General features: G+C 57.2%; 2 protein-coding genes and 2 long non-coding RNA genes across 6 annotated transcripts; 2 read left to right on the top strand and 2 right to left on the bottom strand.

Moving 5' to 3' along the window:
• Positions 1-33: 33 nt before the first annotated feature.
• Positions 34-6,129, top strand: LOC144365362 (uncharacterized). Its single transcript, XR_013423675.1, has 2 exons — positions 34-336; positions 2,829-6,129. It is a non-coding gene; the product is annotated as an uncharacterized LOC144365362 (long non-coding RNA).
• Slc39a4 (solute carrier family 39 member 4) lies at positions 2,644-7,551 on the bottom strand. The gene is given in 13 exon segments (XM_078016491.1): positions 2,644-2,930; positions 3,011-3,198; positions 3,413-3,565; positions 3,665-3,719; positions 3,849-3,968; positions 4,039-4,194; positions 4,312-4,484; positions 4,777-4,948; positions 5,037-5,197; positions 5,293-5,488; positions 6,664-6,842; positions 6,845-6,947; positions 7,360-7,551. Coding segments are annotated over 13 exon segments (1,977 nt in total). The 3' UTR covers positions 2,644-2,801.
• LOC144365363 (uncharacterized) lies at positions 7,542-10,172 on the top strand. The gene is made up of 2 exons (XR_013423676.1): positions 7,542-7,673; positions 9,679-10,172. It is a non-coding gene; the product is annotated as an uncharacterized LOC144365363 (long non-coding RNA).
• Positions 10,173-11,838: 1,666 nt separating this feature from the next.
• On the bottom strand, positions 11,839-15,920 carry Vps28 (VPS28 subunit of ESCRT-I). Of its 3 annotated transcripts, none has more exons than XM_005316033.5 (10): positions 15,781-15,920; positions 14,902-14,968; positions 14,329-14,357; positions 14,171-14,208; positions 13,829-13,918; positions 13,050-13,155; positions 12,826-12,927; positions 12,375-12,428; positions 12,204-12,295; positions 11,839-12,122 (listed from the first exon to the last, which is right to left on the bottom strand). In XM_005316033.5, the coding sequence occupies exons 2-10, from the start codon at positions 14,936-14,938 to the stop codon at positions 12,005-12,007; spliced, it is 666 nt and encodes a 221-aa protein (XP_005316090.1). In that variant the 5' UTR covers positions 14,939-14,968; positions 15,781-15,920; the 3' UTR covers positions 11,839-12,004. The 3 variants fall into 3 exon arrangements, with proteins under 3 accessions (XP_005316090.1, XP_077872615.1, XP_040149404.1); XM_078016489.1 differs by lacking the exon at positions 15,781-15,920 and adding an exon at positions 15,695-15,718; XM_040293470.2 differs by lacking the exon at positions 15,781-15,920 and adding an exon at positions 15,525-15,694.
• Between the last annotated feature and the right edge of the window lie 112 nt (positions 15,921-16,032).

The following is a 16,032-nucleotide window of genomic DNA, read 5'->3' as shown; positions in this document are numbered from 1 at the left end:
GCCGCCGCACGCCGCCGCGGCCGACTGGGGGACCAGGACAGCAGCGGACGCGGTCCGGCCTCGCGCGGAAGCCGAGCTGTGCGTTCCGCCCTCTTGCGTCTGCGCGGCGGCAGCGGCGGCCGGCGGCCGGCGGCAGCGGCCCCTGGCGGCCTGGAGGGTCCCTGCGCGCGGCGCAGTTCTCCGCTTCCCCCGCGGCCCCTGGTTTGGCGTGTCCCGCCGGCTCCCAGCCCCCGTCCTCGAAGTCCAGGGAAAGAGGGTGGTCATACCCGAAAACGGCTTGGAAACGTGTTCATGCCAGGCCCCTATCCGCCGCCCGGCACTTGGATGCTCAGACGGGTAGGTGACTTTGAGCCACCCCCAAACCCCGTAAAATGTGTTCAGACAGACCAGCACCTCGGACGCGGCAGTGTGGCTCCCGCTTCACAGGGCGCCTACATTTTTGTTTCGTTTGAGGGACGGGCTGCTGCCCGAACTCCTGGACTTCAGCACGCCCTCACAGACGAGCCAGTGTCTGCGTTAGAGGGGCGCTGGCGGGTGCCCCTGAGCTCCGGGCCCTGCTGTCCCAGGGCTGGGGCCAGAAGGAGAGGCAGACCTGCCCCGCGGCCTGTTCTTCAATGAGAGAGAAATAAGACCGCCCGAGAGGCAGACTGGGAGGCACTGTGGGGAAGGACAGTGGTGGCCTGGACCAGGGCCCAACGTTCTGGGAAAGGAGCATCAGGGGGTGTGTGTGGGAGGGGCAATGGGGCCACCAGCACAAACCCTGGCGAATTCAGGGCTCTCGGCTTCGCCATTCAGAGGCCTTTGCCCTCCAGATTTTCCTCAGCTCCTGCAAGGTGGGCCATGGCTAGGGGACTGTCCAGTTCACACTCCTCATGCACCCCACACACTCACCACAGGCAGGCAATGTACTAGGAGCTCATGGGTTTTTTTGTTTTGTTTTGTTTATACTGGGGATTAAACCCAGGGATACTCAACCACTAAGCCACATCCACAGTCATTTTTATTTTTTATTTTTAGACAGGGTCTTGATGTTTTTTTTTTTTTTTTTTTGTGTGTGTGTGTGTGTGTGTGTTGCTGGGGATTGAACCCAGGGCCTTGTGCATGCAAGGCCCTGAGTTTTTTTTCCCTCTATACTCGTACTCATCTTGGTATGTTCAGTATTCTGAGCTGGGTTTAGGAGACAGAGTAATTTCTAGATGCCTCTTTTAAGGTTGATGATGATCCTTAAAAAAAATCAATGCTGAGGCTTGTTGTGGTGGCACACACCTGTAATCCCAGCAGTTTGGGAGGCCTAGGAAGGAGGATTATGAGTTCAAAGCCAGCCTCAGCAATTTAGCAAGGCACTTAGCAACTCAGCAAGACCCTGTCTCTAAATAAAATTTAAAAAGGCTGGGGATGTGGCTCAGTAATTAAGCACTCCTGCGTTCAATCCCAATTACAGAAACAAACATTCATTCCTTTTGCTCTCTTCTCCCAACCTTTTCTTTTACCTGGGGCATGCATATAATGGCTAGAGCTCTGGCAGCTCTGGACCATGAGAGTATTGTGGATTGAATTGTGTCAACCAAAAAAAATATGTTGAGGGCTAGGGCTGTAGCTCAGTGGTAGAGCTCTTGCCAAGCACTTGTGAGGCACTAGGTTCAAACTTCAGTACCACATAAATAAAATAAGTAAATAAATAAAATAAAGGTATTGTGCCCAACTACAACTAAAAACATTTTTAAAAAGATATGTTGAAGCCGGGCATGGTGGCGCATGCCTGTAATCCCAGCGGCTTGGGAGGCTGAAGCAGGAGGATGGTGAGTTCAAAGCCAGCCTCAGCAATGGCAAGGCACTAAGCAACTCAGTGAGACCCTGTCTCTAATAAAATACAAAATAGGACTGGGGATGTGGCTCAGTGGTTGAGTGCCCCTGAGTTCAATACCCAGTACCCCCCCCCAAAAAAATGTTGAAACCCTAACTCTCACCTCAGAATGTGACTTTATTTGGAAATAGGACCATTGCAGACGGCATTACTTAAGATGGGGGTCATACTGGTTTAAGGTAGACCATTAATCCAATGACTGCTGTCCTTATAAGCAGAGAAAATATGTACACAAGACAGTGTCATGTCAGATGGAGGCAGATTTGAGCTGTGCTGTGACAAGCTAAGGAGCACCTGAGGCCACAGAAGTTGGAAAGGCTCATGGAGCAGGTTCTTCCCTGGATGCGGGGAGGGAGTGTGGCCCTGCTGGCACCTTGCTTTTGGAGTTCTGGCTTCCAGAACCGTGGGAGAACCCGTTTCTGTTGTGTTAAGCATCCAGTCTGTGCTAGGTGGTGGTGTTAAGGCCGTCCAAGGAGACGGCTGCCAGGGACTCATGGTGGACACTTTCTGTGAGAACCGCAGGGCAAACCCATTGACTGTGAGCTGTCACACTCTGGTCTGATTACCTCTGGGACTGCTTCTGTGTAAGAGCAAAAAGGCCTCTTGTGTGGAGCCCCCCTGGTGATGCTGGTTTTGATTGGGAATGGGGTCCCACCTGGACAGCTCCTTTGACCTGGTTCTCTGGGTAGGGTCTTTACAAACCAGGGCTGGCGGCTGGAGGAACCCAAGACAGCTCTCCTGGTGGCTGCAGGTTGAGGGCAGGGAGAGTACAGCAGGGCTTCAGGATAAGGCTGTCTTTATTGAAATAGGGGCTCCAAACCCGGGGAGGGAGAAAGGGACTCTGGAGGTTCTGGGGTTCTCTGGCTGCTGAGCCCATCCAAAGGTATGAGGAGCCCTGGTCAGAGGCAGAGTCAACAGCTGTAGACGGGCGGGATTATTAAAGGGAGATATTGTCCTCGTACAGTGACAGCAGCAGCAGGACGGTCCAGCCGCCCAGCAGCCCCACATTGTGCAGCAGGAAGAGGAGCCAGGGCCTGCGGTCCCGCACATTGAGCATGGCCGGGAGCTGAGGAGGGGTCACTGGGTTAGTGGCCGGCTTAGGCACCTTCTCAGCTCCCCACCCCAGGCTCCCGGCTGCCCCCTGACCATGTCACAGAGCGCCACGTAGAGGAAGAGGCCTGTGGCTACTGCCAGGATCCAGGCCTCGCTCTTCTCGCCGACTCCGACTGCCAGCGCCACGTAGAGGCCGGCAAAGGCCGTGAGCGCCGAGGCCAGGTTCAGCAGCAGCGCACGGCGCACCGACAGCCCCGCGTGCAGCAGGGCCGCGAAGTCCCCTGTGGGCAGGGTCCCTTCCAGAGGTCCGCGCCGCAGGCAGGCTCAGCCCACCTTCAGGACCGACCCGCTGCTGCCCAGGGTAGCCAGCCTCACCACCTGGCGAGGTGCCCCCAGCACCCAGGGTCCCCCCACCTCCAGGGTCCCCCCGCCACAGAGGCCACGCCCTGACCGGTATCCCCGCCCACCAGAGCAGGCCTTGTCCGCGCAGCTCACCCAGCTCGTGAGGCACCTCGTGGCAGAACACCGCCAGCGAGGTGGCCAGCCCGGTCTTCCAGGAGGACGCGAAGGCCGCGCCCACGGCCAGTCCATCAGCGAAGTTGTGCACGGCGTCGCCCAGGGTGATCAGGTAGGGTAGCAGCCTCAGCTCTGCGGGCGCCATGGGCATGAGTCCTCTCAGGCCTACTCCCGCCCTGCCGCCCGCCCACTGCCCGCGGGCCCTGGCGCTCCCGCCTCCCCAGAGCTCACCTGGGTTCAGCCTCCGGGGCTCGGGGTTCAGCAGCTCCGGGCTCTCCTCTGCCACCTGGGAGGAGCGAGGGGGAGCCCTGGCTGAGGTGGAGAAGGGGTCAGGCCTTGACGTGGGAACAGGGCACGGGACTATGGAGGGTTCTCCTGAACCCGGCTCTGCGTGGAGCAGGGGTGGCCCACTCACCAGGTCTGCGCTAGAGCCCTCGTGGGCCTGCTTGGGCTGCCGGAGCTCGCTGGGTGCCAGCTGCAGGGACACACCATGGCTGTGGCCACCATGGCTGCAGTGCCCGTCCTTCTCTGGATCCTGTGGGGAAGGTGGTCAGGGGCTTTCAAGTCTCCTTCCTGTGTACCCACTGGGTCCCTACGAGCCTGACCTGGTCCTTGGGCAGCAGGATGTTGAAGAGGCTCTCAAACAGGAAGAAGATGTAAAGGCCTCCCAGCACGGCCAGTAGACGCCAGGTGGACTGTGGGCCAAGGCCCTCCCCACTGTGTGTGTGGTCCTCTCCACTGTGCGTGTGCAGCCCCAGCACCTGGGGAGCAGAGTGAGGGCGGGGGGATTTAGGGCCCACAGGGGTGAAGGGCTGGGTCTGGGGAAGGCCAGGAGAGGGAGGGAAAGGAAGGACTCTGGCTGATGGGTGAGGACAGACCTTGGGTGTCAGGTGCAGGAGGGCGTCACCAGTGAGTGCACCCACGGCCATGCTCAGGAAGGTCTGCATGACATAGTGGGTGGCGGAGCTGCAGCTGGCACAGGTCAGCAGCAGGAGGCCAAGCACAGCACAGAGGCAGATGAGTAGTGTGGCCAGGGAGCCATACAGATACCCTAGGGGGTGAGGCCACCCTGAGAACCCCCTGCTTCCCAAGCCCAGCCAGGGGATGAGCAGGAGTTCACCAGGGCTGCCCGTGGTCAGCAAAGGCCTTTGCTGACACTGGCCCTCCTATCTCAAAGCCTCCCTGAGCCCCCGTGCAGGCCTCCTTTCTGGCCTGCCTCCCTCTCTACCTCCATTCCTCCCCATTCCCAGTAGCCACTCCCTCTTCCCTAGGTGGGCCCCACTCCTGAGGCCAGCACCTTGGGGCACAGCCAGGTAGGCTCAGCTGGGGGGTTGGGCACGCACTCTCTGTCTGGCTGAGCTGGTCCTGGGTGGGTGACTTTGCCTGGGGGCTGCAGGCCCCGCTCAGTTGCTGCTGGAGCAGGGCAGGGCTCAATCTGGTCCAGGCTTCGGGGCTCACCCCAGTCTTCTCAGACAGCCCATAAACAGCCATTACCTCCCTGGCACTCAGGCACACCTACGGGGAGGTGTGCAGATCAGCGGTCAGGGGCTGAGCATGCACCCATGGGGCCCCCAGTCCTCCTAAGACTGCACAGGTGGCTCACCGTGTCCCAAACACTGGAGCTGCTATTGAGGATGGCAAGGGAAACGGGGTCCCGGTTGTTGACCTCCCTATCCAGTTGACTGTGGTCATCGTGGTCACTGTGGTTGTGGTCACTGTGGGCCTCTCCACCCACTCCCAGGCGCTTCATCAAAGCTTCCAGCTCTGTTAGGAAGGACAGAAGGAGTGCACAGTCTATGGGATCCAGGTTTGCCCTTCCCAGGGACATGGAGCCTGAGGGGTCTCAGCCCAGGTCTCACCCGCCAATGTCATGTTGAGAGCTTCGCTGCTATGCTGCCGGAACACAAAGTCCACAAAGTACTGAGGGCTTGGCAGGGCATGGAAGCAGGACCCATTCCTGAAGTGGTCCAGCAGGGCGGCCAGGACAGGGCCCGGGTTTTGAGGAGCTCCTGCCTCCACTGCCTCCTCCAGCAGCTGAGGGACATCGACACAGGCCTGGGGAGGGGATAGTGATAGGAGCACCAGAATTATTATAGGGTTATTGATTGTTGACTATGTTAGTTAGTATTAATTAGTGGGTTGAGTGAATGAGTCTGTGACTATAAGTAATGTGCCCATGATGCAATGTGAACTGCAACACTTAGAGACAGACTTCAGTTAGTGATGTAAGCGTCTACACCCGGAGCGTACTCTCCAGACCTCACCCAGTTATCTGCCATAAGCACAACTGAACTAGGACTTAAAAACCCAGACTTCTATGGGGCAACGGGACCAACAGGACCTGGACAGAGAGACCGAGGCCTCGGTTGCTGTTTTCCCCCCTGCACCAGACTCCTCTGGCTTGGATGAGTTCCAGAGACCCAGACTTAAGACATGTCACAGGTGGGCACCTGGGACCCTTGGTGTTGACTCAGTTAGGACTTAGAATTAGGATGTCTAAAGTGCAATGAGCATTAATAAAACAGATTTAGGGGGCTGGGGATGTGGCTCAAGCGGTAGCGCGCTCGCCTGGCATGCGTGCGGCCCGGGTTCAATCCTCAGCACCACATACAAACAAAGATGTTGGGTCTGCCAAAAACTAAAAAATAAAAGTTAAAAAAAAAATTAAAAAATAAAACAGATTTGGTTGAATCTAACTGTGCCTGAGACGGAGTCTGTAGTAACCACTCAGCCCCACCCTCAATGAACTTCTGGACTCCACCTCTGCCTTCACCTGTTGGATATGTCTCCCACTGATCCACAGGGCCTGCACCCACCAGCCTGATGCACTTCCTGGATTCAGAACCACTTCTTTCTTCTCACCTACGACCTGGCTAGCCTCAGTTCTTCCCTGGGGCCACAGCCCAGCCCCCTGGCCCAGCTAGTCCGGGCCCCCAGTCTGCTCTCTGGCCTTCTTGGGGCACCAGAGCCTTCCTGGTCTCCCGTCACTGGGGAACCCCACACCCTACTCCGTCTTTCCTGGGACTCCTGGCTCTGGCAGTCCCTGACCCAGTCAGTGTAAACCCCTATGAGATCCCTCAGGGCCACTCTACCTCCCAAGGTGGCCCCAAAACCTGGAGGGCTTTGTGGGGGTGTTTCCCCTGCTTTAGTCAGGACTGACCCCCTAATGGCCCCTTCCTGTGTTCTGGCCACTTTACCCTACTTCCTGACCAGCCCACATGGGCCCTCACCTCCTCCCAGGCAGGCTGGCCAGCAGCCTGGGCCTTGATCTTCTGCAGCAGCAGACTTAGGCCCTGGGTCAGGGCCTCAGAACTCTCCAGTAGGACCAGGAAGTGGTCGGCATGGGAGGCCCAGCGGCCAGCCTGGATGTCTGCACATGTGCTCTCTGGATTGCTAAGATAGAGAGCGCAGCGGCACTGAGGCGGGCTATGTACCTGGACTCTAGGACTGGTCCTGGAGCCAGCCCTGGCTTGTCAGGCCTACCCAGGGCCAAGATATCCTCCACAGACAGGCACTGTGGGCAGAAACAGGTGGACAGGAGCTGGACTGGGCCCATCAGAGAGGGCAGAGGCAGGCCCTGGCAAGGACGGGCCCTAGACCCTCTCTCACACTCTACCCTGCTCGTGCCCCTCGATTGGCTAGCACACACAAAGGTCCCCACCAGTCAGACCCCCATCTCTGGGTGGTTTCTTCCTGAAGCCACTGCCAACTTAGTAGCCTGGGGAAAAGAGCGGAACTCTGTGGGAGGGGTGGGGGGGCAGGCCTGTCAGCCCCCAGCAGGGGAGGAAAGGCTCTGGCCTGTGGTAGGCCTGGCCCTGGCCCGCCTCCTGGAGTTTGCCCAGCTCCCTTTGCTGCAGGCTGCAGGCTGCAGGGTGGAGCAGGCAGGAAGCACTGGGGCTGGGGGACCCGTCGGGTGGGGCTGTTACCTTTCCACACGGCCCGCTGGAACAGTGCACACGGTCCACCAGCGTATTTAATAGGCTGCTCAGCTCCTCTCCATTCAGAGTGCCCTGGCCTGAGGTGAGCAGGCTCAGCAGACTGGCAGGCTGGGCCACCAACGCTGTTACCATCGTCATGGCCAACAGCAGCCCTGGTGTGAGCTGGGCTAGGAACACCATGCTTGGTCCCCAGAGTGCTGCGTGCTGTGTGGAGTCTGTGTGTCTGAACCAGTTGTGGGCTGCTGGGACCAGACTAGGGTTGGGCTCTACAGGTCTGGCCCCAGCCCCAGGACCTCTCCCAGGTATTTCCTATAGGGCTCTGTGATTGGTTGCTGGAGGTGTCTGGGTTAACCATTCCAGTGGCAGGTCTTCCCTGATAGCCAGGAGCTGAGCTGCTGCCTGCTGGGGAGTAAGGACTGGGCTCCTTCCCCTCGGTGATGGCCTGGACATCCCTTCCGTGCTGCCTAACTCAGAGTAGTGGTGCAGGGCCACCCCTCTGCTCTCCCAAGGGCTCCCAGCATCCCCTCCTGGGACTCTCTCTGGAGGTCACCCTCAAGTTTATGCTCCTGGAGCAGAGCAGCACGAATGCCACGTTGGCACCTCAGAATCCTCCCGCCAACACCTGCCTCTGGGCCTTCCCAGCTGTCTCCCCAAAGCCTGTGGCCCAAGTTGGGGATGGGGCTGTGGTCTCTGGGCCAGGGATGGGCTGCTGTGTAAGGAACCACAAAGGTGCTTGCTGAGTCATGGACCACACCCCAAGCCCTTCAGGGAAAATCCCCAGGAACCGGCCAAAGCTCCAACACAAACAGGAAGGGAGGACGGGACCTTCGCCCTGGCCCCATCGGCAGGGCTCTTGGGGTCAGGGTGGAACAGTGCTTCACTTTTTGCTTTGAATGTGGCCTGCTGCTCACATGGACCTGCTTCATTCTCTTGCTTCTCTCTAATCTCTCCCCTCCGTAACCTCAGGGGAAACAGGATGAACTTTCTTCCCCATTTTAGGCATTTATCTTTCCTTGAATACACATCTATCACAGGAACAAAGTCATCCAGACTTTGGGGATGGCATCAGATTTCAGGTTGGGAGTCCCCTGTGTTTCTCCTTTGCCAGTCCTTTTTCTCAAAACCATGTCCTTCTTATTGGATGGGCATCATCGGGGACAAAGACCGAGAGATGAGCAATAAGAGCAGGAGGTCTGGGAAGTGCCCAAGCTCTGGGCCTGGGGCGGGTGGGGGGGAGGCTGTGGCTCCCAGTGTGCTCCCCCTTGCTGCTCTCTCTCCAGCCTTTGACCCCTGGGCCTTATCTCTACCTCTGTGCAGTCTGGGGGAAGGGTTGAACCCCAGGGATCTTGGACACCCCCAGGCCTAGGGCAGCCCTGCCTCTGGGCTCCTCCCACTGAGTTCAGCCAACCCCTGACACCTGAGCTCTGCAGGGTGGGGCTGGGTTGTTGAGCTGGGAGCCTGTGCTGAGGACTCTGTTCCCTAGCCCTGTAGGGTAGGGCAGGGCAGGGCCTGGTGAGCTTCAGGTTGGATGTCCTGGACCCTGGGGTCAGGTGCCTCTCCTGCCTGTCCCTAAGTGGGAGTCAGGGCAGGGCCTGGGAGAGGCTGCCTGGGACAACAAAGAGGGCAGCCCCACACATCTCTCAAGATGCGATGGCCAAAAATGGAGGTTTCCTTCTACTTCCTTCTACCACTGGGCTGGTTAGAGGCTAGGACCAGGCTGGCTTGAAACAGCCTCTGGCCACACAATGCTCAAGTTGTCAGCTTCTGGGCAAAGATCTGGGCTGGGTCTGATGTTCAGGCCTTCTCTAACCTCTGCACCCCAGGGGTCAAAACTGTCCGAGCCCTCAAAGGTCAGTGCAAGGCTGGCCTCTGCCCAAAGGGCCTCAGTGCCTTCTCCTGTGCCCTCCCACTCTCCCAATGCCCTCTTGTCTAGTCTCAGAGCTACCACTGAGAGCATCCTCAGATGGCTTCCCTCCCCAGTAAGGCCAGTCCTCTGGGTACTTGTGAGGATGGCCTTAGGCCTGAGCCTAAGCAACTCACCAGTACCCAGGCTCACCCGGGACACTCACAGAGCCCTCCTCAAACAAGTCACTTCCCCTGACCTTCATCAACAGAGTGAAGCCCCTGGCAGGCTGTCCTCCCCTGATAAGAGGGAAAGGCCAGAAGATGGGGTGGGGGAGACACCAGACCAGATGTTTCTGACCCCAGGGTAAATGATGTCACTGAGAAATCCAGTGGTAGCTGATAAGGATTGAAAGGGGGGTCAAAAGCCCCAAATTTAGTAAAAATAGTAGAGCTAATGAACAGGGATTCAGCCACCCGAAACAAGGATGCACTGGAGCTGGAGAGCCTGGTGAGGACCTGACATCCCATCACTTGTCATCCTTCCTGAGCCTCTGCGTGATCGTCACCACTCTCAAACTCTACCACCTCATCTGGACCTTGGTGAGAGCCGCAACTTCTCCCTAAGAACCCCTCCTCAACCGGTCGTCCACTCCATGCCAGGAAAAGCCTGCTTGGTTCCGGACCTGGTCACCGCAGTCTGAGTGGGTGGGCATCTGCTGGACATAAATCCTAAGACTTAGGACTTTTGAACTTAGCCTGCAGAGGGGATGTCTGTCATTAGCCTGTCATGATTAGGTGTGTTTGCAGTGCTTAGAATGAATCTAGAATTATTTGCCGTGAATTGATTATGTCTATTGCAGTGCCAGCATTAAGGATTGTCGTTTTCTTGATTAAGAACCTACAGAGTGAAACTGTATGGAGTAATTTGAGAGAATAAAGCACTGAAAGGAGCAGAAGCACATGGACATTTTTATTTCTCCCCTCGACTGCATACATCGCAATTTTGCCCTCTTGCAACAGTACCGAACCCTTTCCTGCATCCCAGATCCTCTGCGTCATTCCATCATCCAGTAAGCTCAATGTAATCGCACCCATCATAAAAACAAAACACTAGGTGGAGGAAGTAACCCAGCAGTAGAAGGCTGGCTTAGTGTGTGTGAGGCCCTGGCTTCAATCCACAGTACAGTAAAAAAACAAAAACCATAAGCCTGTCACAGCTGCATTACGCAAAACAGCCAGGAGGTGGAGCCACCCAGTGTCCACAGAGGGGTGAGTGACAAGCCATAGTGTGTGTAGGTGTAGGCGTGCTGGAGCAGCACTCTGCCTTTTAGAAGGGCGGAAATCCCATCACATGGTACAACACAGGTGCACTAGAGGACACTGCTGAGTGAAATACAGACATTCCTAAAATGACAAACAGTGGATTCTACCTACACATTGGGGCTGGAGTGCTCAAATACAGACAGGAAGCAGAAGGGTGCTAGGGCTCGGGTGGTGCTTCCTGGGTGCTGAGGTTCACCTTGGGAAGATGGGGAGTTCAGGCAGTGAAGATGGCTCACTGCAGCAAAATTGCCTGAAGTTACTGAACTGTGCACTCCAAATGGATACAGTGGCAAATTTACATTTTATTACAATAAAAGAAAAGAGATCAAAGCAACATACCTTCGCCACCAGCCCCTCTGAACTCCTGCAGGCCTTACATGCTGTAGTATCAAAAGGCTATTTCTGCCAGGTGTGGTGGCATGCGCCTGTAATCTCAGCGGCCTGGGAGGCTGAGGCAGGAGGATCGTGAGTTCAAAGCCAGCCTCAGCAAAAGTGAGGCGCTAAGCAACTCAATGAGACCTTATCTCTAAATAAAATACAAAATAGGGCTGGGGATGTGGCTTAGGAGTCGAGTGCCCTTGGGTTCAATCCCTGGTACCCCTTCCACACACACAAAAAGGCTATTCCCCAGCCACCAAGGCTGTTCTACCAGCACCCTGCTCTGCCATACCCTGGTGCCATGTGCTGCAATGTTTAGCATGCCTCTCTTGGTCTTGTGGCTTACTGCTTTTCCCTGGGTGCCTTTTTTTCATACCAGGGATTGAACCCAGGTGTGCTCTACCACTGAGATGCATTCCCACTCCTTTTTACTCTGACACAGGGTCATATAAGTTGCTCAGGCTAGTCTCAAACTTGTGACCCTCTTGTCTCAGCCTTCCTAGTAGTTGAGTATGGTGGCCTAGTATGGTGGTACAAGCCTGTGCCACCCTACCTGGCCAGGACAGTAGTCTCTGACATGAGTCAGGTTCACAACAAATGCCAAAATGGACTGCTAGGGCAGCTGGCAGCCTTGTTATGGTTGGTAGTTTTTCATCAAGCCCCAGGCTGCCTGGAGCACTCAGGTGCTGAGCGGGGAGGCTGGCATGGCAGGCGCAGTGGAGATTCCCCCAGCCCTCCTATGTGCCCAGGCAAGGCCCACTGGGGAGGACAATGCCCCTGCAGAAACAGATTGTGTGCAGAGTGGAAGTGACAGGGCCAAGTCCCATACTGATTTGGGGAGCAGTGGCTGCAGGAACCTACCAGAAGTTCAGCAGGGTAGACAGATCAGGAAGGGCAGGCCCAGGATAGCTACCCACCACAGGCAGAACAATAGCATCTTTATTAGGGGTGAGTCTTGACAACACAGACACAGACAGCTGCTCTGGACATCAAGTCTCACAAAGCTGTCCAGGTGGGTATGGCCAGAGGAAGTGGGGAATGGTCCCCTAGGTAGCCATCCCTCATCCCCCATGGGCCACTCTGAGGCTCAGGCGTGCAGGAAGCGGTTAAAGGCGTTGTAGGCGGACTCCAGATCGAAGAGCATCTGCCGTACCTGGGAGTCATCCAGCTCATCAGATGCTGACATGCCGCTCAGGGTCTGTAGCCTGGAAGCACAGTGAGTGGGGGTGTGGGCAGCAAGGCCACGAGGGCCCCTCTGTGAGGGCCTACATAGGAGAGGCACTCACCATTGGCTGACTGTTTGGCGGCCCTCAAAGTCTGGGGGCAAGTGGCTCATGCGGTGCATGGTCTCCATCAGCTCCCGCAGGTCAGGCTGGATCTGCAGACACAGGTGAGGGGCTGGGACTCTGACCCTGCCTGCCCACCAACCCAGTCCCCATTCCGTCCGACTCCTTTACCTCGTCCATGGCGCGGATTTCTAGGCGCAGTTTGTCCATTACTGTGATGAAGAGCTGGGGGGGCATGTACGAGGTTTCACAGACCAGCTTGGTGTAGGGAGGCCCCTGGCAGGTTCCCCTGCAGGGTCTAGCCTTCCCTGCTGCTCCCACCTCAGGTTCTTCACCATACCTGATCCCGAAGCCCTGGGGCTCTTTCCTGTCTGGGGCATTATGTGCAAGACCCTCCTGGAGGTGTCTCCTGGCTGCAAGGAGAGCTATGTGGAAACTATGGGTACACCTACATACAACTTTCCCAGGCCAGGATCTTGCCAGAGTGGACCCTGAGCCTGTCTCATAGGTGCCTGTGGGCAGCCAGGTGGGCTTTGGGATGCTGCTCAGCTGAGGCCCTGGGACTCTATACCAGTGGTGGGCTGCAGCAAGTCCTCCCGCCCTCCCAGGAGACTGGGCTTACTGAGACAACATCAGCAATACAGCGGTTGAGGTTGCCCTTGTCATCCTTGATGGTGATGGGCCTGTCTTCCTTAACCCTCTCCATGGCGAGTGGGCAGTCCAGCTGAAGGGAGCAGATGCAGGTGCTCAGTCTTGCAGAGGGGCAGGCCCTATGCAGGCCATGGCCTCTTCTCAGGGGCACCCCACCGCACCCTTCCTGTGGTGTGGAGAGAGTGGCTCACTCACGCGGAACTTGCGGCAGAATTCATCAATGGAACTGATTTCTGAGCCTTGAACCTGCCGGAAGGCAGCTTTGTACTGGACCAGGAGCCGAGAGCAGGCTGCAGTGTACCTAGTGAAAGGGCCAGCTGCTACCCATACCTGAAACCAGCCCCCGCTCATCCTGCTTTTCCCAGCCTGTTCAGACATAGTGGCTCTCATGGAAGACCAGGTGATGGAATCAGAGACTGGACACTGAGGGCTGAGGCTTGCCATCAAGTCTATACAAGACAAGAATTCTGGGGGAGAGCAGAGGCCAAAATACTATGGCCACAGGGCATAAGACTCACATTGGCACAGGTTCACATTGTCCTGAGGGGGCCAAAGGCTTGCTGGGCTTATTACCTCACTGAATGAAACCCCCACATCCACACTGGGTGCCAGGCCTAAGTAGCACTGCCTCCTACTGGACATCCCCAACCTCCCTCCTGGCCTCCAGGGACTTTCCACGAATCTGGTCACCCATGCCTGGAAGACAGGGCCAGGAGCACACATATTTGCATGTCTGTCCTTCACTAGATATGTTTCCACCCATGCAAGGTTTCCCTGGTTGAAATAGCACCAAGGCCACCTAGCACCCAGGAGCATTACCATGATGCTGGGAGCCCTACAGAAGTGAATGCCCCAGCAAAAGCCCCAGACCACTATTTCTGCCGCCTACTGAGCCCCTCTGCCTTGCAGAGCGTAGAAATTGGCTCCCAAGGTAGGGTACCCTTTGGACATTGAAGGGTAGTGGGCTTGCTCACTCGTTGGGGGTGACGCAGTCCTTGATGTATGCTTTTTCCAGTGCCTGCATTGTCTTCACTACTGCAAACAGCTCTGCCATGTTGTCATACCTGAGACAATATGACCATCAGGCATGGCCCTGAAGCAGGGAAACCTCCCACAATGGGACGCAGCTATGGTAGACCTGTCAGCCCTCCTCGCAGCCCATCCCTGGCAGATGTTCCTTGGAAAATGTCCCCCAAACCTGACCCCATGTTGTCTTCCCCAACTGCCAATGTGGTGGTGGGTTTGGGGGTGGCTACTCCCAGGAGGCTTGGATGGGTACAGGTGCATGCTGGGGGCAGCCTGGATGCTTGACTTACTTCTCCCTCTCCCGGGCATTCTTGTACAACTTCACTTCCTGTTGGAGAGAGTAGGTAACATGTCACCCAGTTGCATCTGGTGGCCCTAGGGGCCAGTGAGGGTCCACACAGCTGTTTGCTGTGGGCCAACACTGGCCAGGTAGGCACCTGTTACTCACCTCATACAGCTCTGGCTTGTTCCCAGGGGCTGCAACAGAGTAGGCAGAGAGCTAGCAGGCTGGCCACAAAGTGACCCCAGGGCAGTTTCTGATCCCAGCCCCATTCAGTTTCCTCCCTCAGGCCTCTCTTGAGCTCTATCCCAAAGAACTTAGATGGAGCTGAAGGATGGGAGTTTCCATTTTCACCTCCAGTCGGTGGGCAGGATATTGGTTTTGAATGGCTGTGGCAGGCCTAGCTGCACAGCAGGGAGAACCCCACTTTGTTTACAATGCCACAGTGTGGTGCAAATAAAGCTTGTCACACACCTTACAACTTGGGCTCAATGCAGGAATTCCCAGGATGCCGATGCTCTGTGCACACTGAAGCTCATCATCTCTGTGTTGAGCAAGGCCAGGCTAGCTCTACCTGGAGGTCTTGGGGCTCTTACTGTTTACCTCTGGCCACCTCCAAGGCAGTATGAGGGTGGGGGGAGGTCGGTGACTTACTGACTCCCTCCCCTAACACATTCCCATCAGCCACGCCACAGCATAAGCCTGGGCCCTTCCTGTTCTGCTTGGTGCAGGCATACTCACCTCCCATGCCGGGAGTGGCTGGGATCCCGTGAAACATCCTGCAGGCTCTGTCAGCCACAAGTGAAACCTGGGGAGTACATTCAGCACCAATTCAAGAGGACCCTGACACCCTGAGTCAGGCCCTGATGTACATCTTCCCCACTGGCCCTCCACAACTATCAAAACACAGAGCCCATGGGGTGTCAGAAGCGAGAGCGGCTGGAGGCACTGAGAGTGATGTGCAGGACAGAAGATGGAGCCCCCATCCTTCTGAGACAGGACAGTTGTTGGAACACAGCATTTGAGGCAGAGGAGAGCAACCTAGCACAACCCTTCAGAGAGGGGCTGGGCTTTCTGAGCCCAGGATGTTCTAGGGTAAAAGGAAGGAGAGAGGGTTTTATCGTAGTATGGTAGGAACTATTGGAGTGCTAAAGGCAAGCTCCTCGTGGGATGGCTCCCTGCCAGGCAGGGGTCTTTTGGAAACAGGACCCCTGCAAGGGTCCTGCCTACTAAGGAAGTTGGGGGGATGGCTGAGGCGTGAAACCACAGTCGCATCGAAGAATTTGAGGCAGGGTGGAAATAAACAAGGAGTTAAAAGTGAGACGCCCATTTCTGGCCTAGTGGCACCGGGACGATGGGCGAACCCTGACGGCAGGGGCCTGGTGAGCAGGTGCGGGCGCCGTAGTAGAGTCGCCAGCCAGGCGCGCGGTCCCCGAAGCAGCATCACAGCTCGCTGGCGGGATGGAACCCCGTGCTCCGGCTCCCTCCGAGCTCCCAGGGACACAGCGCGGGGGAGCCCGCGGAGTCCGAGCACCTGGGAGGGCGCGAACGCGGGACGTCCGAGGGGTCGGGTCGAGGGGCCGCCCGCCGCCCAGGCCTGTCCCGCCCCGCCGCGAGTACCTGGGCGCTCCCGGCCGCTCCCGGAGATGGCGCCGGGGCGGAGCGCTCCCGACAGGCCACTCGGCGCTCGCCCGCGCCCACTGGAAAGGGCGCGATCGGCAGCTCGGCGCTCGGCGCTCCGGCCTGCGCTCTGCGCGGGGCTAGCTCTGGCCACGCCCCCGCAGGCCGGTTTCCGCCAGGGACCTCTTTGAGGAATGGGCTGCGGCAAAATGAATCCCGCCTCACACCACCCACCCTCCTCCCAGGAAGCCA

This window comes from Ictidomys tridecemlineatus, chromosome 7 (genome assembly GCF_052094955.1).
Source record: "Ictidomys tridecemlineatus isolate mIctTri1 chromosome 7, mIctTri1.hap1, whole genome shotgun sequence".
NCBI classification, from domain to species: Eukaryota; Metazoa; Chordata; class Mammalia; order Rodentia; family Sciuridae; genus Ictidomys; species Ictidomys tridecemlineatus.
The sequence above is the reverse complement of the archived record's forward strand: the minus strand, read 5'-3'. Positions and strand labels throughout refer to the sequence as shown.

Excerpts from the sequence above, each read along its gene's own strand:
- Vps28 (XM_005316033.5), bottom strand. The coding sequence starts at position 14,938 with ATGTTTCACGGGATCCCAGCCACTCCCGGCATGGGAG. Across the intron at positions 14,209-14,328 it reads ACAAGCCAGAGCTGTATGAG|GAAGTGAAGTTGTACAAGAA; the intron begins GTGAGTAACAGG and ends TCTCTCCAACAG. Across the intron at positions 12,928-13,049 it reads AATTCTGCCGCAAGTTCCGC|CTGGACTGCCCACTCGCCAT; the intron begins GTGAGTGAGCCA and ends TGCTCCCTTCAG.